We start from the raw sequence: 23,408 nt of genomic DNA, 5'->3' as shown, positions 1-23,408 counted from the left end.
CATGACTGTCATTTGCAACATTCACTGCCAGCTTCCAACAAGCAAAGTTAATGGGGAAGCCAGCAGGAAGTTGCAAATGGTGTCCACATGATGTCGCGCTTAACGACGGCATGGGATTTGCTTAACAATGGCAGCCAGAAGTGCTGCTGCTAAGCAGTGCGGTCACATAATGTTGCACTTTACAACTGTGTCGCTTAGGGATGGCAATTCCGGTCCTAACTTCTGTCATTAACCAAGGACTACCTGTATTCTGTAGCCACAGAAAGTCAGGGGACAAATCATGAGAACACGCCTCTACCCTGGCCTTAACCTACTGCCAACTGCTCAGTATCTGAGTCCCAGTGCTTTGGATCATCTCCCACCATCCTTACCTTTGCCTTCTACTCCAGGTCCATAGACTTTAATGCCAGATGTATCCACTGCTGGTTCCACATTGAGCTTACTGGGGAAGTTTGGTACAGGCTGGCCACCATATTTAATGGTGATGGTGTAGATACCAGGGCAGAGTGGGATGTAAGTGATGGTGTAGGTGCCATCCCCATTGTCCCGCACGTGGACCTCTGCCTGCGTGCCACTTTCCGAGATGATCTCAATGGTGAGCTCAGCGCTCCCAGCACTAGAGCAGTCCACACTGAACTCTCCTGCCTGCCCGGCTGTGGCATGCTCCAGCCCTGGCCCTGAGCACTTCACTTTGGATGGATCGAAGCCAGGCACCACTTGGGCTTTGAAAGGAGAGCCTGGCACGTGGGTGTCCGCAAAGAGGATATTGATGTTGTACTCCCCTGGCTCTGTGGGCAGGTAGGAGACCGAACAAGTGCCATCCCCGTTGTCCAGGCATTCTATTTTGGCCTCGCAGGGGCCTTCCACGGTCAGGCCAAGGCCTCCGTTTCCAGCCCCCTTGGTATCAATGGTAAAGGGGGCAGGAGAGCCAGCCAAGCCGCCCTTCAGGCCTGGTCCATAGGCCCTCACCTGGAGAGCAGGATTGGGGAGAAGAGAAGTGACTTAATTCACAAGCAAGATCTCCTTAAAAACCCCCACAAAACATTCCAAATACAATCCTTTGCTGCTATACCCAGATGGAGGCAACTGCCTTATTACTTATAATGAATGTGTATCTATAAAGCCAAGCTGTGGCATTTGGGATGTTGTTGCCCATCAGCTCCAGTATTTTATTTATTTAAAACATTTGTATAGCCACCCATTGTGTACCAAACTCTGGGCAGTATCCCTCCCCCCTTGCCATGCTGGCTAGGGTTGCCATGAACTGTAATTAAGCGGCATATGGAGGGACCCAAGTTCCTCACAGCTGAAGGAGGGCATTGTAGGGAGCAGAGGAAAATTCAGTGTACTGAACTTTCTAAGTCACCACCCACTTTCCAGGCTACATTTTGGGTCCCCATTTATTAGACAAGTCATAGGGAAGTTCTGAAGACAAGATTGTTCTTATCTAGAAATTAAGCCTGTAGAACTCCATGAGGCCAGTCTGTGGAACCAACCCAGCATTTCCCCTCACATACAGTAAGATTCAAGCACTGGCTGAACCTCCAAAGAATCATTTATCACATCACAGCTGCCTCTCCATGATGTGTGACATATTCATACACAGTATATACACAAGTTCACTCCTCTGAACATCCTGCCTCACCTAGGGTGCGATCCTTTGAAGCTGAGGACATTCCTTAACTAGAATTCTATTGGCTGAATTAGGGCAAGCCTGTATAATTTAATTTAGCAGAACAGAAGGCCTTTAAATTAGAAGAGAATGGACAACATTTTCCAAGGCACCCCCCAAGAACTGGGACTCTTACCTTGGATGGATTGGTGGGAGGTACTGCCTCCACAGGGAAGGGGCTGCCTGGGACAGGCACTCCATCATAGGTGACATCCACTTCATAGGGTCCTTCCTCTCGGGGAATGAACTTCACCACACTGTTGTCTGAGCTCAAGCCTGGCTCTACCTTACAGGGCACAGGCTTACTGGAAGGGCCTGTGATTTTGGCAGCCACCTTGCCTTGGCCTCCAGCCCCCTTGGATTTAACTGTGAACTCCTGGTCTTTGCCCACTTCCACTTCTGCAAGAACCAAGTGCACATTTACAAAGGTCAAATCTTGAACTGATATGACATCTTTTGACCTAACCTGCCCCATTTCCCCCAGAATGAAGGGAGGATTCCACCCACAAATCTCCTATCCTTTGGAAATCCTTTGCCAAGACATCTGAGGTGACCCTTCTTTTCCTAGGTAGCCATTTAGAGTTATGCCACTATATCTCAAGGCTTGGAGAAGGTGATCATACTTTGCAGCTGGAGTGAAGCTGAGGGGAGAGAATGATATTGTTGGCATGACTAATATTTCCTAAAAAAACAAGGCAGCCTTGGAGCGTTTCCAGTCATTTTGCCCTGGCAAGTCTCCAGGAAGGGAAAAGTTGTATTCAGGAGCCACTAGGGAGGTTTCTAAAGGCATGCCTTTTATTTAAGTAAGTTTTCCATCACCCCATGGAACACTGGAACTATAGCTGGGGAAGTGGGGGGCAAGCTGGAAACTTTTGTAATCAGTGTGTATGAGGATAGAGAGTTGTGTTTACAGCAGGGAGTCATCCTAATTTAAACTTTCACTGATAATGAACAGGGCCAGAAGAAGGCACCTTGTCTGGACATACAGTCAATGCTGTACATGCATGCCCTTCTGGCAACCTTAATCTGACTGGTGGAGTGGGGGGAAGGGATAATAACAGAGCATCTCAAGGTCTTGATGCTGCCCATTATCACAATTGGGTTCAGTTCACCTTACAATTCAACAGTGTATCAAATATGTTCTAAGAGACAGTTCACAGCATTGGACTGGTCAGGAGCAGGGAGCTGGATGGAAAAGATGAAAACCACCATCACAGTCCAGGGTAAATCTAATGGAGACTGACAGACGAGGGGCGTATGTACAAGAGAAACAGTTGAGCCAAACGTGTTGGTAGCATCTTTGTGTGATATAATTTGGGCTTGAGAATCTCAGCTTTCACAGAGGACAAGACCTCAAGCGTGATTGTGCACCCACAGTCTGTATTCTAGCAGAACTGCACCTTTTATTTAAGCCATGAATCTACTAGGTTCTATTTTGTAATTTGAATCCTGTCCTGTGCAAACTTCCCAAAGGCCATCTGGTCCTGACAGAAAGCTGGAACAGGCAGGCTCTTGGTCCAGCCCCAGAAGACAGCTGCTAGCAGCTGCTACACAGCTGTACACACTGGCTTTTTATTGAACTCTCAGTTCAGGCATGGTCTAAAAATGGATGTGGAATCCAAAGCCCTCCAGATGTTGTGGGCTACAATTTTCATCCATGCTGTTTATATTTTATATCAGCAACAGAATTAGACATCTTGAAAATCATTAAAAAATAAAAAATAAAAGCCCAACTTTCCAGCTTCTACAGCAGCTAAAAAAATATGCTAGCCTAATGCAGTACAATATCTCCAGAAGCTGAGAGGGGCTCAGTAAAAATCACAGCAATCAGAGACAGGTGCTTTGTGTAACTCAGCCCCCTTTCTTGTGATTAGGAAGCAAAAGCAAGCACAGAATTGAAACCACTGGGATACATACTGTCTCCAAGTCCAGAGATCTTGATCTTGCTGAGGTCCAGGGTGGGAGCTACTCCCACATTGAAAGGACTTTTGGGAATGTGGTCTCCCCCATATGTTACATTTACTCCAATGTTACCCTGAAATACAAGAAATACCCTGGAGTCACTTATCACTGTCTGTACAGGCACCCTAGCCTGCCATGCATTCTTCCCCTTCTACAAGGCCACCATCCTTCCTTCCCATCAAGACTCTCCTCAGGAGTCACTTATTTAAGGGAAGAGGGTGGTAAGACTGCCAAGTCCTACCCCTTGGCTGACTAGCGAGATTTCAATCAAAAGCCTTGCTTTCCTAAGGTGATAAATCTGTACACACCCTCTAATAGTTTGCTCTTTGACAAGCCCCCATGTTTCAGACGTGTCTCTGAAAACCATCCTCTCCTTCCCGTTACTTACCTGCTGCACGGGGGTGTACTTGACAGTATAGGTGTTATCGTGGTGATCAATTATTTCAGAGTCTCTTACGGCGTCTCCCTTGGCTGGGCCCGTGAACTGCACATCCAGCTTGGCCTTGCCAGCTGGCTTGGTATTAACTGTGAAGTGGGTTGGCTTCCCCATTTCCACACCTGAGGAAGAGGGAGAAACTCTCAGAAGGCCAGGCCACCTTTCCCAGGCTGGTAGGCAAGCTTTCTGCTTTATTTATTGATTTTTGCACCAGGAACTTCCCTTGGGGAGAATGCAGTTTATTTTTCCCAGGGGCTGTGGAAGGTTGTGTTATATTGTAAGATTATTTTAAGCTCACAATATTAAAATTCATTCTAAAACTGGCAGACACCCACCTTGATCCATTTCAGTATTGCAGTTCGGTTGGTTGCACCAATGGCTGCATGAGAACCTCAGGAAGCCCACCAACCACAGACAAGGAAATTATGCACCTTATGAAATAAGTTAAAAGCTTCTCCAGGACATTGCTATTTAATGCCAATATTTACAAAGCCTACATGACATTGTTTTCATCCACTCATTAGGATTAAGTTCTGTTCTTTTTGCAAGTTGTGTCTGGATCAGCAGTTCCAGACACAACTTCTAAGCTCTCGGCTCCTATTTGTAATGTACAGCTGCTCGCAAAGCATATCCCCAACTCACCAGTCCTGTTGAGGCCAGGTCCCTCAGCCTTGACTTTGCTGGCATCATGTGAGGGTTCCACTTTGACTCTGATGGGGCTGGTGGGGGTGGCCTAGAATTTAAGGGGAAGCAGGTTAAAACTACAGGTACCTCCAGGTGACTCTCTCCCACACCTCAGCAATTTCGCAGCGGTCCCTCTGAGAAATGATCTTACCTGGTCAGCAAAAAGCACCATGATTGTGTAGCTTCCAGCACCCCGGGGGGTATACTTGACCGTGAAGGTGTCATTATCATTCCGAATAATGTCAAAATCTATGTCAGCCTCGGCTGGGCCCACCACACCCGGGGCACACTTGATGCCAATGCTCACGTCACCTTTAAGAAGAGACAAGTCGGCAAATGTGAGAGGCATCAAAATGCATTACTAAAATCTGCTCCTGCAAGTGTGGCACAGATTCCTAATCCTGAAAGTGGGCCAATCTGTCCCCCTATAGTGCAGCCCCTGAAGTCAGTCTATCAACCCCAGCACTCTCCAGGTTTGTTGAGGAGAAGTCTTTCTCCAATGGGCAGTTCTGGTCTCTTCTGGGCAGCCATGATAGTAAAATAAAGGCAAAGATTCAGGCCATCAATCCACACATGAAGTGTGCACAAGACTCGGGATACTTCTTATAATATACCACTAAATCCTTGTAGCCTTAGAAGAAGTCAAGGATGGAGAGTAGCTAGCAAGGGTCTACGGCACGGGAAAGAAAACAAAGCAAGGCCAGAATTGCTCCCCTTGATGGCTGATTGCTAATTCCTTTCTGTAGCGTGTTCAAGGACACACTGTACAGTATGCACAGAGCAGAGCAGTTAAGGCATTATGCCAAACAGTTGGGAAGGAAGTTTAGTTGCCATTTGCCATAGCATACAGGTTACTACAACTTAGATATAGGGGCTGCTTTCTCTCTCTGTAGTCCACTGCACTTAGAAATTGGCAGAGGAAAGACCAGACAAGCATTTTCAAACCATGGGTTGCTTGCACATTTGGAAGCTTTGAAACAAATTGTCCTCCAGATGCTGTTGGACTCTAAATCCCCTAGTATCAACTGCTGGCCACAGTGGCCGGAGCTGATGGGAGCTTTATCTTGGCAACGTCTGAAGGAGCGCACTCTCTCCCCTGCCCCCCGCTTTCATCACCTCCGTCACCCGCATTGTGAGGCGTGTGACCATGCGGGGGACAGGGGAGAGAGAGAAGCTGGTTAGAGGGATTCCAAAGGCACAACCTTCTCAACACAAACTAGGCAATGAACAGCAGCGGCTGGGATACAAAAGGCTTCAGAACTGGGCATCAGAAGCGGAGAAGCCAGTCTAAATGAAAGGCCCAGAAAGATTGTACAGCCTTGTCTTTTGTTCCCTTGGCTGCCGGGGGGGGGGGGGGGGAAGGGAGGGGGAGCAGGAAACAAAAGTCAATTTTTATGTGCTGCCCTTCAGCCTTGAGTACTTCTTGGAGCAATTTGCAACACAAGCATTTGTTCTTGCTTCCCCAATTGGGGGGGAGTCTAACATGTCCCCACCCCCAAGGCTGAATCAGACCAAGGTTGGTGCACTTCAGAAGACTAGAGCAAGCTCTGAGTCTGACTTGCGCTGCGCTGGATGGTGGGGACGGGGGTGGCTCACTCCTCTGCATCCATTCCAGCAACGCCAGACATTCCAAGACAGGAAGGATGGAGAGGGCTCAACTCACCCTGCCCAGCTTCTGTGCAATCCACTGTGAAGTAGGTTGGCTCGTGAGCCTTTAAGCCCGTCTTTGCCACTCCAGGACCGTACACTTTCACTTTGTTGGGATGGCTGCCAGCTCCAACATTTACCTGCAGATACAAGAACGCCAAGTTTTGTTTTTGAACTTGGGCTGGAGAGGTGGGAGAGGAGAGGTGCTCTCCCCCAAACTGGAATACGTATGTTAGAAAAGTTCCTGGATTCATCAGAGCAAGAAGGTAGCTCCTTTACCGCTGGTGCTTGGGGATCAGCCTTAAAGGCCTGAAGAGGGTAAATGAGAGGGCAGGCCATGATGGAAAAAAGGAAGGAATTAAATCTAACAGGAGCCTACCCGTGCTGCCCCCACAACAGAATAGATTTGTTCACAAGGGGAAACTGCTCTATTCAGTGCCCAGAATCCACTGGATTGGGTGGCTATATTAAATCTGGAGAAGGAGAAGGAGAAGTGGCAGTTGTAGCAGCAGCAGCAGCAGCTGTTGTTTTGGGGAAAATCCTGCTAGGGAAGAGACCTATCTGGCTTCGGAGGTTTTTGCAGGGCTCTCTGGACAGCCTTTTGCTTCCTGGGACCAAGATTAATGAAGTCCCACTTTTCCCTAATTGCTACTGCAAGAAACACCAACCCTATAAGGACTGTTGGGAATATTGACTCCTCCCCATGACACCATCGCTGTGTGCTTCACTGGCTTCTTGGGCAGGTAGGAACAGTTATAGGTGCCGTTGCCATTATCCTTCACTGAGACATCTACAGGTGATCCTTCAGAGTCCTGAGATGGAGAAATAAAAAATCACCTTTCTGCAAACCAATGTCTTTCAACACAACAGCGTCACCCTTCCCATCACTGAGAAAGCACTTCACCAATTCCTTTAGAGCAACCTTCCAACCCTCCAGGCGCATTGGGATGAACACTGCCAGAACTTCCAATCAGTTCTCAATTCCTTATACTTCCCACTGAAGTCTGAGAAAGTCCCAACTCAGATGGAGGACACCAGGTTGGGGAAGGCATCTCTTAGCAATGGAGAATCCTGTGCCCATTGCTAATGTAAACTATCTCACCTGTACTTGCACCTTGAGAGGTGCTTTGCCGCCACTCCTTGCATCTACTGTGAACTCTGCAGGCTTGTTGACCGCAACACCAGTCTTCTCTAGGCCCGGGCCATGGGCTTTTACCTTGAAAGGAGTTGGAAGAGAATTGGCAACTACAATTTGCTGACCATCACAAGACAAAACAAAAGAGCCAGCTGACCATGATCCAAAGTAGTTAGATCGCAAGTGAAAATGAGCATCCTTCCACTGTGAGGAAGCATTTGGAAGGAAGTCAGTATTCAAGTCTTTTCTGGAGTTTTTGCTGAGACATTTTAGAGGGCAGGAGCAGCCAGGGAGCTGGAATTAAAGTTGGATAATGAAAAGGGGTGGGACATTTCACCACAAAAGCCCCTTATTGTTGCTTTCATCTGGAAGACCTGCTCAAAATTCTCTTCGCAGTTTTCCCCAACCACAATGGTGAGAAACCTTGACTTACTGAATATCACTTTCCCAAGGAAACAGTTGCTTTAAACCTCACATGTGGACACAGCCTTAGAAAGACATTCCTAAAGCCAAGATTTGCAACCCCCTCTCCAGCCAGCCATGGGTGCCAAAATGACTGGCTATTAATTCTTCTCCTACCACAGAAGGATCTACACACACAGCTAAAGCCAAGATGCACAGAGGGAAAGCCTCAGTGAGCACACCTCTCCAGCAAAGAAATATTTACCTTCTCAGGGTGGAAGTCCTTAGGAGCAGCCTTGATTTCTGCCATGAAGGGACTGAGTTTGATGTCTTCATTGTTGCAGAGCACATGGACTGCATATTCCCCTGGCTCCTGGGGCCAGTAGCGCACATCACAGGAGCCATCGCCCTTGTCATCACACTCAATCTTTGCCTGTGAGGGACCCTCCACTGAGAAGCCTGCAAGGGATGGAGAGAGAATGAATGAGGAGCATATATAGACCAGAAGATGAGGATTATTACAGTTTATGAGATACACTGCCTCTAAACAGCAAGCAAAGTTTTGAAGATAACGTATTTCTTGTTATATTCTGAAAGTAATCCAGCCTTCCCTCTGATGCCTTCCAGGTGTTTAGGCTAAGATTTCCCTAATTGCACAGCCAGCACTGAAGTCCAACTCGCCTAGAGACCATGAGGTTGGGACAAGCTGAGTCATACAAACAAAGATTCTCAAAATCATCTATAACCCAAAAAATTATGGGTTACAAGCCCCCTGTCCTTAGGAGGGCATGTGATGAAATTAAATGCTTTGTGTTAAAGAAAATAAAGGGTTAACTGGACACTTCCATATAAAGAAGGCAGGACAGAGAGCTAAGTGAGAAGTGGGAGGAGAGGAAAGAGGCAAGGGATGAAGTAAAATGGGAAAGGAAAGAGAAAGGATGGTTCTCTGGAAAAGAAAGAGAGATGTTGGTGGTCCTTACTGAAATATAAATATTCTGTGGATAAGCACAAAGTTCTCTACCTCTGAAGCAACTTTTATCCATATTATTTCTTCATACAAAATGGTTTTATAAACAAAACCGTTTTGTATGAACCTCTAAATAAAGGAGAGACAGAATGTAATAACCCTTTCCCCCCATGGCTAAAGAGCCACCAGTTAAAGAGATGATCACGTCAGTATAAAAGTTCCAAATGTATTTATTCTGGACTAGCAGCAGTGACATATTACACTGTTTATTGATCCCAAAATAAACTAAGAAATGGTGTCACTTTTGACCAAACAAACCCAGGTAGTCCCAAGAGCTAGATGGTTTTGAAGGCTTCCCTCAGGATTGGATGGAGGAGGGAAAAAAGCACCCTCAGATGTGATAGCTGTGATATGAGTTAAACATGCATCTCAACAGAGGCTTCAGACCTTCAACAGGATGGCCTGGTCAAGGAAGAGACCCCCAAGTTAGCAACACTGCAAAGATGCTCTTTTTGGTAGCCACTGCTCTCCTCCAAAGGATATAATACCCAGAAGGACCTTGGGTTATCTCAGTCAGTGGGAAAGTGTAAGGGAAGAGGCAGTTCTTCAGAAAAGTCCGACCTCTGCGTAAAGGTATTTTAAAGAGATGAAATAGTATTTCCAGTCATGCCCAGACAGATACTGGAAGCCCACAGAATTCTTTACACAGCAGCTGTGATTCTCATGAAAATCAACCATCCTCAAGGCAACTCCATACGTAGAATAAATTAGAACAGTGTTTCTCAACCTTGGCAAGTTTAAGATGGGTGGACTTCAACTCCCAATTCTGGGAGTTGACATCCTCCTGTCTTAAACTTGCCAAGGTTGAGAAACACTGAGTTAGAATGACAGCCCCCTATTTTGAAATTATCCCATTGTGCCTGTTGCAGAGGGACTGAATGAGGCAAAACTATTGTGGAGGCTGTAAGAGAACAAGGAACTCTGCTACTGTGAAAATATAGGCCAGAGCAGTTCCTTTTCCCTACGAGGGAGAACAGCTCTCAACGGACATTCAGATGAATTCCCCGGATTAGGGATGCACTGTTTTTTTAAAATCCTTGTACGCTGCCCAGAGCCACTTGTGAGAGGTGGGAAGGAGGGTATAAATCATATAAATAAATTGCATGAACATGGAAATGGCAGATAGAGGAGCACTTACCTAGTGTGCCAACATCGTCCCCAATGGCCTCTACTACAAAATCAGCTGACTTGCCCACGACACCACCTTCCAGACCTGGCCCCCAGGCTCGCACCTTCTGGTTCGTGCATTCTGTGCCAACTCTCACCTCAAATGGGCTGAAAGTTAAGAGGTAAACTTTTATGTTCTACTTCAGTAATAGTTATCCTGCAAAGAGACCCTGCAGCAGTCTTTCCTAACCAGACTTCTCCTGTCTAGGAACTGAAGCCCAAGACACCTGAACACTGTATGTTCAGATTTGCTCTAGTGACAGTCTCAGTGGAAACTTATCTACCACCGTCCTCCATCAAGCTGTACAGCATGCGAATTACTGAATTCTTCTGCTTGCCTCATTTGGGTCAGTAAATTCCAAAAGTGAACACGATACTTGCACCTGATGGGCCCTCACCAAAATCATGGTTACGTTCTATATAGGCAGCCTTGCCTACCCTGCTTGGCCCAGGGGCACATCTCAGATCTTTTAGACCTTTCCTCTCCATCGTCTCAGGAACTTGAAAACACATTCCTCAATAAAAGTCCTATCTTTCTTGTTCCCATCCTGGTTTCGTTCTCCATCTCACCTGCGGGGGATGTACTGTCCTCCCCAAGTTATTGTGATGGTGTAATTTCCGGGTACGGTTGGGTAGTATTCAAAACCATATACTCCGTCACCCAGGTCCTTCTGTTTGACACGTTCTTCTAATCCTTCTGGAAGGAGAAAGAGACTGTTGCAATGATCGAGTCAAGGCAGCCCTATTATTAGTCACAATAAGGCAGCTTCCTCAGATAGCTAATTTGCAGTGGCTGGAAAAAAGCATGGGACTGTTGTGGGGGGGTTTTGGAAAGAAAGTGAGAAGCATTTCTGCACTTTTCTCCCCCAGGTCTTGTGTATATTTTAATTTCAGGGGAGGGAAAGAATTTGACAAAGCCTTGGGTCAGATCTTTGGCTATAGCAACTAGTCTCCCCTTTGCACAGGGAGAAAAAAACCCACCCAAGAAACAAATAATATTCGGTTACCAGCTACTCATATGAACCTCATGCATGTCTTCCGTGTCATGAAATACAACCCAACATCTTCTTGCCCACTGCATAGGAGCAAGCCCAATACAGTACTTGGAGATTTGGATCTGAGTGTCCATGTGGCCATGAAATTTATTTAGCTGCCCTTGACAACTGACCATGCCTGGTTCAAGTTTATCCTGAAATTAAGTCCTCCCATTTCTTTGGAAAAAGAGACCAGAGTGTAAAAGAAGGAAGCATATTATAAATTGTCATTGAGCAATGTTGTCAATCCCATCCTGGCAGGAGGAGGGCTGGTGAGAGTAGCCCCATCCTGCCCTTCAGTGCCCAAGAGGTGTTTCTTTGAATATCCTTATTGTCTTGCCATAGTAGCTGCAGTCTTCGCTCTTTCTCCAGCCCCACAAAGGGCCTAGTTCAAACAGGCCCAACCCAGCCCACCTTCAGACAACTCAAATATAGTCTATTATTTGGCAACAGCAAAATTCCAGATGTCGTTAACATTCCCCAATGTATCTTTGGGATCTCTATAGGTATGAGGGGGGAATAAACTGAAGCATCCACACTCTCAAGATTTTTATCTTCCTGGCTCAGGCTTTTTAAGATCGCCTTAGGCAGAGTTGCCCAACCCTGCTTTGAATGCTTATGGTTTGAACCTAGGGTTACAGCTGTCAAATCCAGCATATCATGCAGCTAACTCCATATTTTAGCGGCCTCTTTTCCCAGCTCAGACAAGCCCCCATTTGTAACTGCCTACCAGCAACCTGTGCTTGCCCAAAGAGCTGCCTTAAAGTCTCATTCCCCTGCTCCTAACTGCTCCACAACATGTGACTTATTAGTTTTTTATTGACCCACAAGGTCTCCTTGCAAATATCAAGGTGTGCCCTTCCTACAGGCCAATTACACTCACTTTCAGAGATATATCCTGCTAGAAGGCCCAAGAATTTAACATAGGCAAGAGACAATGAGGCTCCCTGACAGTCTAGTTATAGAAGAGTTGTATGCATTTATTGTGACTGGGTATTAATGACAAAAAAACAAGTGTACTGATACTTCAACCACTAATGTCCAGTAGCTACCTCTTACTTCATTCTCCAGAAGCTAAATTTTGCTCTCACCTGGGTTCTTTCATAAGAATTGGCCAGTCTCCATGTCTATCCTTTGCACCCACCCCATAACAGGCAATGGCCAGGCTGAGACCTGCTTAGCTATGAGTATGTTGACATTAGACATTTTCTCTTTTGTTTGCTGGCTCACCAATTTTGAAACACTTCAGGATTAGAAGCATCATGCTGGGAGGTCTGTGTGTTTCAAAGGGATACTCTACCTACAAATGATGAAGGTTTAAAGTTTTCTTCTCCTTGAGCCTTCCAGACATGCTGGGAGAGGACCATGATCCCCAGAATTAATGGCCAACGTCAGGAGGACATCAGATGGGAGATGACTGGATTAAGCTTCAGTTAGCTATTCTTTTAGGATATAAAATTTGTTCTTCTATTTTGGATACTCATTTATATCAGTCTGCCCATGTTTTTTTTAAAGAAAAGAGGACTACTAGACATAGAAACTGGAAGCCTAGATAAGACCCAGAAACTCTATATACCTATCTAACAGCATAACACAACAGATTCTCATCTAATTAATGCTTCATGGGTGACCTTGGGCCAGTCACCCTCTCTCAGCCCAACTTACCTCACAGGGTTGTTGTTGTGGGGACAAGAGGAGGAGGAAGGAGTATTAGGTATGTTCACCACCTTGAGTTATTTATAAAAATAATAAAGGCGGGATAGAAAATAAACAAACAATTCTGTAGCTTCGTTGTGGCCACATACTAGCCATTCATGGTGATTAGTACTGAACATTTGACTGTTTCCCAAAGAGGCAACAAAGTACAACTCTTTGAGCAAAAAACAACTCCAGCATGGCTTTGAACATTTGGAAAGTGCAGCAAAGAGTGGACACCAGACACAGGATGAAATCAGAACAGATTTTTAAAAATAAAATCTAACTTCATCCTTCTTCCTCCCCCCAACACAAAAAAACCCACTCTTGTAAAATGCAAACCACAATGGGGAAGACTACATCTAGTGGACTTACTTGGGCCTTTGACTGTGACCTTGAGCTCACCGCTGCCAGCGCCCTTGGTATACACCTTGAAGTCTGCGGCCTCCTTTACCCGGACCCCCTTGGGTTGCAGTCCTCGACCTACCGCTCGGCAAGCATTGGGGTTGCATGCTGCAGCAGCAGCAAAAGAAACAAGAAGAAACAAGGGTGAGCAGAATGCAATTCTCTAGAATCAGGCAATATTCCACTGTCTAAATAGGCAGGTCCTTTCCATCATTAATATGCTGGGTATCCCCCATGAAAACAGGAATGGGATTTTAAAGTGATAGGCTGCCCCCACAGACACAACTGACATGCACTTTTGCCACATTTCCTCCACCCTCATTTGCCATGTGAAATACCATTAGCCCTGGGTCCAGGCGCGCAGCAGCTGGGAGGAGATGAGGGTCAGCAGAGATCCAGGGAGATGGCTCTTCAGAGAAGAGAGGACAGAAGAGAGGAGAGCTGGCCAGCACAGGAGAAGGTAGGCAGAGAGGAGAGGACAGAGGTTAGCACAGAGTAGAGCTTTACCCTCTTCTGGCCAGAAAGAGGAACCCAAGCAGAGGCAGTGATGTTAAAGACAATAAGGCCCACTATCAAGCCCAGGAGACTCACCTTGCCCCACAGTGACTGTATATGGGCTGCGAGGGATGGGAATCCCACCAAAGGTAATGTAGATGGTGTAGGTGCCCTCCAAAGTGGGCTTGTAGGTGCAGCGATATGTGCTATTGCCTTTGTCTTCCAGTTGCTGTTCAACTGTCCCCTTCTTGCCAGTGGGATCTTGGATGATTACCTCAAGTTCTCCAACCCCAGCACCTGAGGCAGAAAGAAGAAGACCTAGATATCACAGGCACTGTATCATGCTTAATCTTCAAAGCCGCATTGCATGGTGGGAAAAATGTTCATCAGCGGCAACTTATTAGAGCAAACTGGCCTGGACAATATGAGCTATTGGACCAACTCTAAGGGCACTTTCATTGTTTCCATATGAATGATTTCTATGGAGACAGATCCTTGGAAAACCCAGCTCCTAAAAGTAGACCTCCTCGCCCCATATCCATTTGCATTTGAAATCACAGAGATCGGAAGTATACCAGGTTCCAGTCTCTACAGATCAATGCTTCATCAAGTATTGTTGCTTGAACTTTTTCAGACATTCCAAGCTTGCAGTCCTTTAAAGTATCAAGGGTATGTAAACACTTTCTCCATTAGCAATTATCACTTTAAGCAAACAGAATTTTCTTCATTAAATGCATCCTATTCCCTCAATGCAAAACTATTTGCTGTTTTAAGATAGCCTTCCTTAACCTGGTGCCCTTCAGATCTATTGGGACCACAGTGCATTGTCCAGAATTCCCAGCCAGCATGGTAGTTATATCCCCAGCTCATTTGGAAAGCACTTTGTTGCCAAGGCAATCTTAAAATCTCAACAAACCCCATCAATCTGGAGAAAAGCAAAGGCTGGAACTGCTACTGGGCAGTAACTTGACCCAAAGCATAGTTTAAATTTGAATGCTAGCAATAGCACAAACTATCAAACCTTAGGGAAGATAACTCTGCACTACAGGTTATCAGACAAACAAAACTGAATGGTGGCAAGAGGGCAGCTATGCCTGGGAAAATTTTAGCCACCTCTAAGAGGATGACTAAATGAAGTTCCCTGGGAAAATTTCTTGTAGCTTTTGACTTCTGTGTCTAGCAAAAGTCTAAAAGACATTACACAACATTTTTTTGTGTCTGTTTTATCCCAAACTATTCATGCAGGGAGAGGATCTAATTTCTTAGAGCAGAGTTCAATTTATAGTACTTATTCTGCTTCCCCTGCATGTTGTATTCTTTAGGTATATTATCTTGTAAAAATAGCATAAGGAACCCTTCTGTTCTTCAGCTCTGTGTATTTTGTTTCAAACTTTGCTCTGGGCTCACGGTTACAAACCATTTCTAAAGGCAAAGGAAAGAAATAGGAAGAGTCTCGATAAAGTAACTTTAGGAAGTAAATGCTCTAGTTTAACCCTAAGTAGCCGTCAACTGGAATTTAGCAAGAACTTCATGTGTGCTAACACAGCAAGGGATTCAAGCAAACTGCTTATGCAGCAGCTGTTAAAAGCTAATCTTCTCTAAATTTGGGGTCACTGACAGAATAAATACTTACTACTACTCTTTAACCTCTGAAGACTTAAAGATAGCTACTTGCTTCCTAATCGCATATGTACAAAAAGCAACACTGAGAGATCTCTTGTTTTGCAAAGGGCAACTAGGACAAGGAATTTTTTTTTATATACAAAGGAGAAGAACAGTTTGTTTCAGGATGGGTCACAAAGAAAAGCAGTTTCCAAGAAGTGGATACTCTTGGATTAGAGTTTCAGAATGACCGATACCATGCAAGCCCTGCATCATTGCTTGATTTTATATCATGCCAACTTCAATAAGAGCAGGCAGAGCAGCTTAAGATACTCAGTGACTTAAACGTTACAATTATTAGTTCATATACTTGAAAGGAACATGTAAAATGTGTATTTCTAATATTAGTAAAGTCTTTCTCCCTCCACCCCTTTGCAACCTTACTCAACAGTCTACAAGAAGAAAATGAGTTCTAGTTAGCCGTGGCTAATCAATGACCAGGCAGCAATTCCCTTAACCACACCCTTTCCACTGAAGCCGGTGAGCTCTTCTAGAGGCATCAAGCTTCCAAACGGGAAGCCCCAGGTTCAGATCTACAAGACAAGCTATCCGCTCGTCATATTCTAGTGGGCATTCTCTGCAATCCTTAGAGGGACACCAAAATCCTTGAACAGAGTCCTTTCAGTGTTTCACCAGTATCAACTATGACAGCTTGGAAACTAGCTTGAAATCAAGAAACATTTGCCATTCATTCTGGTGATCAAGCCTCTGATAGTACTCCTCAAGCCACATGGAGAACCGAGAGATACACAAAATCATTCATTGTCTTCTCCTAAGCTTTCAACAACTGGTACAATTTGCTATCCAGGCTGCTATCTGCCTGAGATCCACCCCCCTTCACTGACCAGCAGTGAAGATTTCAAAGTAGGTAGTCTTGTTGGCTATGTTGCCAGTGGGCTCGAGGCCAGGGCCTTGGGCAGTGACCTTGCTGGCATCACCATGGGATTTGTCCACATTCACCTCAAAAGGGCTCTTGGCAATGTGCTGCCCGGCAAACAGTACCGTCACCTGGAGCAAAAGGGAAGAAAGTCAGAGGGGGGCATTCAGAACACTTCTAAGTGTTCTTCCATTCGCTGCCACTGTATTCATGACTCTTACCTTGTGAACACCTGTCACTTTAGGCACATACCACACTGAGAATGTCCGATTCTTGTCATTGTTGGCAATGACCTTAGCCTAGGAGATAAATATGAGAAGTTGAGCAGCCATCACGTAGACCAAAATGTCTCGGCTTCCCAACTTAAACCCCATCCTTTCTCCCCAACATGCTTCTTAGAATACTTACTTCTTCACGATGGCCAGCAGGATCCTCTACATAAACCAGCACCTCTCCATGACCGGCACTGATGGTTTCTACTGTGAACTCAGCCTTCTTCTTTACCATGTTACCAGTGGGTTCAATACCTGAAATTAACAGAGACACGGAGACTCTGTTACCTGTCCTGGACTGCTGCTGTCAATACTGCTAGGGCAGCACCATGGCCAAGACAGGAAGCACCCCTGCAAAATTTCTTCCCCTGCATTTCCAAGTTATCTGTGTCAGCTGCTTCTAATTAGCTGCTTTCCAGCTACATATAACTACATTTCCCATCAACCCCAACACACAGAGGGCAGCATGAAAGAAGGCTGATCTAGATAAAATAGTATCAACTGCAATAAATGATAAATGTTCTTAAATCTAGACTTACAACTTTGCTGCTGCCCCTTTCCAAAATCTCCAACTACATCTTGCCATTATGCCAGTCTTTCCCAGTCTAGCCATGGTGGTTACACAGAATACTGTGTGAGCTCAAAGTAATAAACGGTTGCTCACAGATCACAGTGGCTGAGTTTTTATAAGCCACCAAGGGCAAAATGGAATGTGGCTTAGTGTGATGTAAACTCAACCAATTAGTCTTCCAAAACTCCTACTTGAACAGCCAATTTGCAGTCACCAAGATATGTAAGTGCACACACCCCAAGCCCTTGTCTTTGATTCGTGGACTCACCTGGCCCGTAAGCTCTGGCTTTCTTGGGGTTGAGCTTCGGTCTGAGGGGAGCTCCAGGCTTTAGCTTGGCTTTAGGGAACTGAGAGAGGTATGTCATAACTGAGTGCTCATCCACGTTGGGATCCACAATCTCTTCTGGAGTGATCACCTACAGGAAAAACAGAACTGTTGCAGCAATCCAACCCAAGTGTGTACCTCAAGGTACAGCAGTTTATTTTGGAATAAATACAAGAAATCCACACCACCAACAGCCCTATCAGCATTATCCATTGTCAAGTCTAGCTTCATGCAGAGTTCTGTAGGGCACGACTAAGTGTTCTTTGCTTACCTGTGGGATGCCCAGCCAATCATCAGCTTGCTGCATAGCTTCACGAGCATTGTTGACAGGTTTGCTAGCATCCCACGAATCCCAGTCAGGGCACAAGCCTGTTGTGAGAGAGGCCCCATGCCTTCATTAGCCATAGGTAGTAAAAATATTTTCCTATATAGAAGACCTTTAGCAGGGTGAATAGTTTTATCTGCTCCTCTATTTTAGGCCATTCCCAATTCAGAAAATTCCCACGAATAGGAGCACAAGCCCCACGATGTACTGTAGAAAAACAAGGCAGCTATGCAAAGTAGCCAGCTATCTACACATCTAACTTACTATTAAGAACAGCAATATCTGAACTATGAGAAAGGTATGGTGCATTCATCTTGCTTGGAAGTCAAGTATTACATGAATTATTCTTTTCCAAGGAAAAGGGCCTGGACTGGGGGCCTGGGAATAAAAAAGTTCTCTTGCCAGTGATTGATTCCTATTTCTCCTTGAAAAGGTGCCTCTAAATTAATTGATAGATAGATAGATCTTCCTCATCCCAGGACTCTCTAAGCTGTGCTTCACTACATCTCCCATCATCCATTGCCAAAGCAGCAATTGTAGTCCAGCACACCCAGAAGATGCCAGATGGGAAAAGCTAAACTTGTTAGTAGTTTTAAACACTGGCAGTACAGTAAATACAGTACAGACAATAACCAGAGTGAAAAATAACATCTTTGTAAACACCGTTCATTTGCATTCCCCAAGCACCAAACTAGGACACCAGACCCTTCCATACCTGGGGCACAGCTGTCAACAAGAGCTCCGAGAGCCCGGCCGCTCTGCCAATCCTTGCTGAAGTTTGTGATGGGCAGCTGGGGCAGTTTGTTTTGGATCCAGCCTAGCAGTCGCTGCTTCGGAGTTTGTTTCTTGGCCTCTTCATCATCTTCCTCATCCCACATGGGCATGGAGATGGAATAATGCAGGATCAATGTCCAAATCAAGCCCAGAATCAGCTTCAGGTTCCCATCCACAATAGCTTTACTGTCTGAGAAATTCAGAAGCACAGGTCAGCATTCTCACAGGAAGAGATTCACCAAGACTTCCACCTCTAGACGGTAGCCACAGAAGATCTTGGGCCCATCACGCCCCTGCCCCATGGCAAGGAAATCTGAGTTTTTTTCATTAAAACTGCAGCTCTTGTTTAATAACAGAGCAAGTGAGAGACTAGTCTAGCTTTCCAGACGTGGCGGGCTTCATAATTCTCCTTGGTTCCCCCCACCAAAGAATTGCTGCCTATAAACAAAGCCATAGTTTAAACTAAGCCATGGTTTAATTAAGTATGTTTGGCAGATTCACACAACTTACTAAATCATAGGTCATGTTTATAAAACACAGTGACTAGATTTTCATAACACAGTATGATATAAACCACGTGTCCTGGGCAAACAGTTGTTCAGACAACTCACATGCTCAGATGAAAGTCACTGCTCCGAGTACACATGGGCCACATTCACACACGATTACAAGCTGTAATTTTTTAGAACGCTGGCATGCTTTCGAACTCTTCCCATTTGTTTCCTTTTGCAAGTGGGAGCAACCAAACCAGCAAGAACAAAGTTCTTACTGTTATATGTAGCCTCTAACCAGAGTTGATACATTGAGCTATAGTTTGCTTAGGGGATGCTCTAAGGATTTAAGAAAGAGATAAAAATGGAAGTATAGATAAAGAAAAATGTCTATTGATAGTTGCTTGCTAAAGCTATACAAAGGAATGCAACCTTTCAAATGTACAACAAAGCAAAATGAAACATGGAGGGAAGTCTCTCCAGTCCCGTGAGGAACAAGACTGGAGAAAACACATAATTGTTTGAGGAAATAAAGAACTCATTAAAAATCTTGGTTTTTCACCACAATGATCCAAGACATAAAGCCAACCTAGGGTCCCTCAGATGTGCTACTGTTAGCTTAATCACACTGGCTAGGAATTCTGAGGGTTATAGTCCCAGACCATCCGGAAAGCACCAAAGCAGCAGCTAATTAAAATGCAAAGCAGAAATGTGTAGCACACTGTAAGTATGCTTATGGTGTATACCAGTGTTTCTTAACCTTGGCAGCTTGAAGATGTGTGGACTTCAGCTCCCAGAATTCCCCAGTCCACACATCTTCAAGCTGCCAAGGTTGAGAAACACCAGTGTATACCGCTCAGTTCAGGAATATTTAAAAGAAGAAAAAAATTCAAGCACAGCGTTCCCTCAGGCAGGGGTTGAGCAAAGAGGGCAGACTCAGTAGACTCTTGAAACACCACAGCACAGAATATTGGGAGGAGAACATTCCAGAGAGAGATTGCATGGAAGCCCACCTGTATGCAATTCCCAGTCTGCAGAACTTCCTCAGATAATGAGCAGTTATTGGCCAGGTCATTATGACTGAGGGGCTACCTGTCTTTCAAGTGACAATTTTTTTTTCTTTCCAGAAATGTTTAGAACCCCCTTCCCCAATGTGGTGCCCTGCTGACGTGTTAGGGAAAGACGTTTTAGAAGCAAAATTGCACTGCTTATTTATATGGCTGCCCACATGCAAAATAACATGCAAGATTACAGGTGTACATATCCTTTTCTCTCTCTTTTTTTCTTTTAACTATGGAAGCTGCTCAGAGTCATTTGGGAGTTGGGTGGCCTTCCAAATCTAGTAAGATAAATACACAAAATAATGAACATATGCATAAACAGGTAGTCCTCGTTTAGTGACTGTTTGTAGTTACGATGGGGATGAAAAACTATGCAACCAATCCTCGCATTTACAACCTTCGCAGGTCTGTAAAGGAAAGTTGAAGTAAGATCATAAGCACTTACTGGCCATTTCACTTAATGACCAAATTGCCGGTCCTCAGTTAGTGGCTGCTAAATGAGGATTACCTGTATACCGTGTTAATTTTATACCATATATTTTTTATGCATAAATTGCTAATTAAAGGGAGCATATCTCATATCCTGATTATGGGTACAGAAGGACAGCTATATCCCAGACGTGTTATGGAAGAAATAGTACATTAGAGACAAGGCAAGAGATTAACTCCTAAAATCATTTTGAAGGCTTGCATTATTTTAATCTGGACTCAGAGAAGCACCACAGCTGTTTTTCAGCAAGGCATGGAAATGTAAAGAGCTATCTCAGCACACCATTTTTCTTGACTGCTGTCACTCACAGCCCTGATCTGGCAATGGAACACAGGCTTGAGGCTGCTACTGACAGATCTTAAAAGAGAGAACAGCAAATGGCACAAAATCTACAGAATTAAGTCATAAATGAGTCAGAGAAATTGCTGAATAGAATGCATAAAGGGGGGACCTTCACTACCCTCAATAAACTCCTGAATTAGATACCTTTGCTGAGAGGGTCTGACTCTCTTTTAGCCAACTCCCCACCCAGTCTTGTTTTATGGTCTTTGAGGGAGTCACAAATCTCACATTCCACATGCATTCCATGAAGTACAAGGGGCCTAGACTTAGTTCAGGCATATGTATTTTTAGTTCATGTGGTAGCATTCACATGTGTATGTGGTATAGCAATAGCGTGTGGGTCCAACATGAATACCACTGTACTTCAGCCTGCTGGACCTTCAGTACCAGTCAGAATACATCACCCATCACCTTCAGCTAATAGGCCAATCATTGACCAGGAATGGTGGGAATTTGCAGTCCAACATATCTGAAGGATGCTGCATAGGGGAGGCGTCGCCCAGGGGCCATGCGAAGGCCTCCACTTAAAAGCAGTATGTCATGCCATCCTTGAAAGGACCATTCCCATCAGCACAGTGATACTCTGTTGAAGCAGTCTTGTGGCACAATAAAGTTTTAATGGATTCTGGCTTACTTCATCTGTGTTCCCACAATGCCCTGAACTAAAATCCAGTTAGCCAGTGTAAGAAAAATGTGTATTTGTCCTTAAAAGTCACACGTAGACCATCTGGTACTTTATGGCTCTTCTGGATCAGCAGAAGCTATAGAAGAATTCTATGTATAACCCTGTCATGCTATTCTTGAAAGTATGCAGTTAAGCCCCTAAACACATTTGCCAGATTGAACTCCCCCCGCAACCGCCCCAGCCCATGCGGCCTTATGTGGTGTTCACCAGGTCAGGAGTCGGAGCCTGCTCGTCCTCAGAGAACGCCCAGCACTACCAGGCTGAACAAGCATTTCACAGAAGGGCAGGAGGACAGAGGAGCTTCAGGATTCGGATGTCAGCATCCAAAGGAAAGGGCAGGTGAGACTTGCAAGCCCCAGACATCGCTTCCCCAAGTGTAAATACTCCACAGATGTAAAGCCCCAAGCATCTCATCCTGCCTAGAGAATGACTGGGATGGGAATCCCCTTCTCGGATGCACAGCACAGCTTTAGTTCTGGGTTCGGGCGGCAGCAGATTCACACACTGGGCAGGGCTAAGCAACCCATGCCTTCTTCACAAATGGTGGGGAGGGGGGCTAGATAGGAAGAAGGCAAGCAAAGGAGCTTCCCCCCCACCCAGCGCTGCACCGCCCACCCAGCCACACACAACCCTGCGCAGGCTGCGCTAGCATTTTTTAGCCTTATATGGAATGGCCAGCAGGCAGGCAGGCAGGCAGCAGCTCCTCCATCCCAACAGGATCCTCCTTCCAGGGGGAGGGGAAAGAATAACTCTTCTGCAGGCTGGATTCAGCCCCTCCCTTTCGGCTTGCTCCTCTCCCCTCCCCCCCATGCATCCTGCCTCCCAAAGAAAAGGAGGAAAGGGCTTCCTAGCCCAGCTGTAGGCATGTCCAAATCCAAGGAGGAAGAACTGGAGCAAATGAAACAGCCAGCCCATATACATTCACAGGGGAAGGATGGAGGCCGATCCCCCATGCCCCTTCACTGCTTCCTTCCTTCCTATCCGCCAGCATGCATGCACGCACCCACATGTACACCAGACCTAACCTACACTTTTCTTTTGTAGCCTGCAGACACACTTTTGCCTCCACTTCTCAGCCACTGTAAGGCTGAGTCAGTGTCTGCAGCCCAGTGATTCAGTCTGATGAAACTGCAAGGCTCAACTTCCCTGAATTCCATTCTATAACTTTTAGCAGGCCCCAGGATCAGTTAACCACAAAAATATTTCCCATTGAGTTTTCTGATATCTCCATTCTAAGTTTGGGAGAGAAGAGAGTTTGTCTTCCCCTTCCCTGTTCCAACCAAAGACCACTTTAGAGCTGCTGCCCGTGACTATCATGTTGCTGCATATGGTACCTAGCAAATCTACTACAACAGCACTCTAGGATTGTGATGTTGGGCAAACTCAAATGCAAACTCTTTCAGAGTGGTCTACCAAAGGTGTCCTACTAAGGGTGCTGTGTATATTTGCAATAGGTCTTCAAATTGCAAGTTTTACCCTCTATCATCCACAGCTGATAGTTTTATTCTATTTATTTATTTAATTTTCTATTCCACCTTTATTATTTTTATAAATAACTCAAGGCAGTGAACATACCGAATACTCCTTCCTCCTATTTTCCCCACAACAGCAACCCTGTGAGGTGAGTTGGGCTGAGAGAGGGGGACTGGCCCAAGGTCACCCAGCCAGCTTTCAGGCCTAAGGCGGGACTAGAACTCACAGACTCCTGGTTTCTAGCCTGTTGCCTTAACCACTAGACCAAACTTCAAACAGCTTTCTCCGAATGAGGAAAT

General features: G+C 45.4%; 1 protein-coding gene across 2 annotated transcripts in view; it reads right to left on the bottom strand.

Annotated features, from left to right (window-relative positions):
• The window catches only part of FLNA (filamin A), a 73,397-nt gene that overhangs the window by 34,612 nt on the left and 15,377 nt on the right, over window positions 1-23,408 (bottom strand). For both annotated transcript variants that reach the window (XM_063294248.1, XM_063294249.1), the window contains exons 3-22: window positions 18,509-18,757; window positions 17,740-17,837; window positions 17,412-17,559; window positions 16,709-16,827; window positions 16,522-16,599; window positions 16,269-16,431; window positions 13,858-14,058; window positions 13,237-13,374; window positions 10,703-10,829; window positions 10,104-10,240; window positions 8,204-8,397; window positions 7,504-7,617; window positions 7,070-7,213; window positions 6,418-6,541; window positions 4,906-5,066; window positions 4,713-4,803; window positions 4,023-4,192; window positions 3,590-3,707; window positions 1,809-2,071; window positions 372-969 (exon numbers count right to left, since the gene is read on the bottom strand). In XM_063294248.1, coding sequence (XP_063150318.1) covers window positions 372-969; window positions 1,809-2,071; window positions 3,590-3,707; window positions 4,023-4,192; window positions 4,713-4,803; window positions 4,906-5,066; window positions 6,418-6,541; window positions 7,070-7,213; window positions 7,504-7,617; window positions 8,204-8,397; window positions 10,104-10,240; window positions 10,703-10,829; window positions 13,237-13,374; window positions 13,858-14,058; window positions 16,269-16,431; window positions 16,522-16,599; window positions 16,709-16,827; window positions 17,412-17,559; window positions 17,740-17,837; window positions 18,509-18,757 — 3,435 coding nt within the window. The remainder of the gene's footprint in view (window positions 1-371; window positions 970-1,808; window positions 2,072-3,589; window positions 3,708-4,022; window positions 4,193-4,712; window positions 4,804-4,905; window positions 5,067-6,417; window positions 6,542-7,069; window positions 7,214-7,503; window positions 7,618-8,203; window positions 8,398-10,103; window positions 10,241-10,702; window positions 10,830-13,236; window positions 13,375-13,857; window positions 14,059-16,268; window positions 16,432-16,521; window positions 16,600-16,708; window positions 16,828-17,411; window positions 17,560-17,739; window positions 17,838-18,508; window positions 18,758-23,408) is intronic.

The sequence above is a fragment of the Candoia aspera genome, chromosome 2 (genome assembly GCF_035149785.1).
Source record: "Candoia aspera isolate rCanAsp1 chromosome 2, rCanAsp1.hap2, whole genome shotgun sequence".
NCBI lineage: Eukaryota > Metazoa > Chordata > Lepidosauria > Squamata > Boidae > Candoia > Candoia aspera.
Note: the sequence above shows the minus strand (reverse complement) of the source record. Positions and strands in the feature narration are given on the sequence as shown.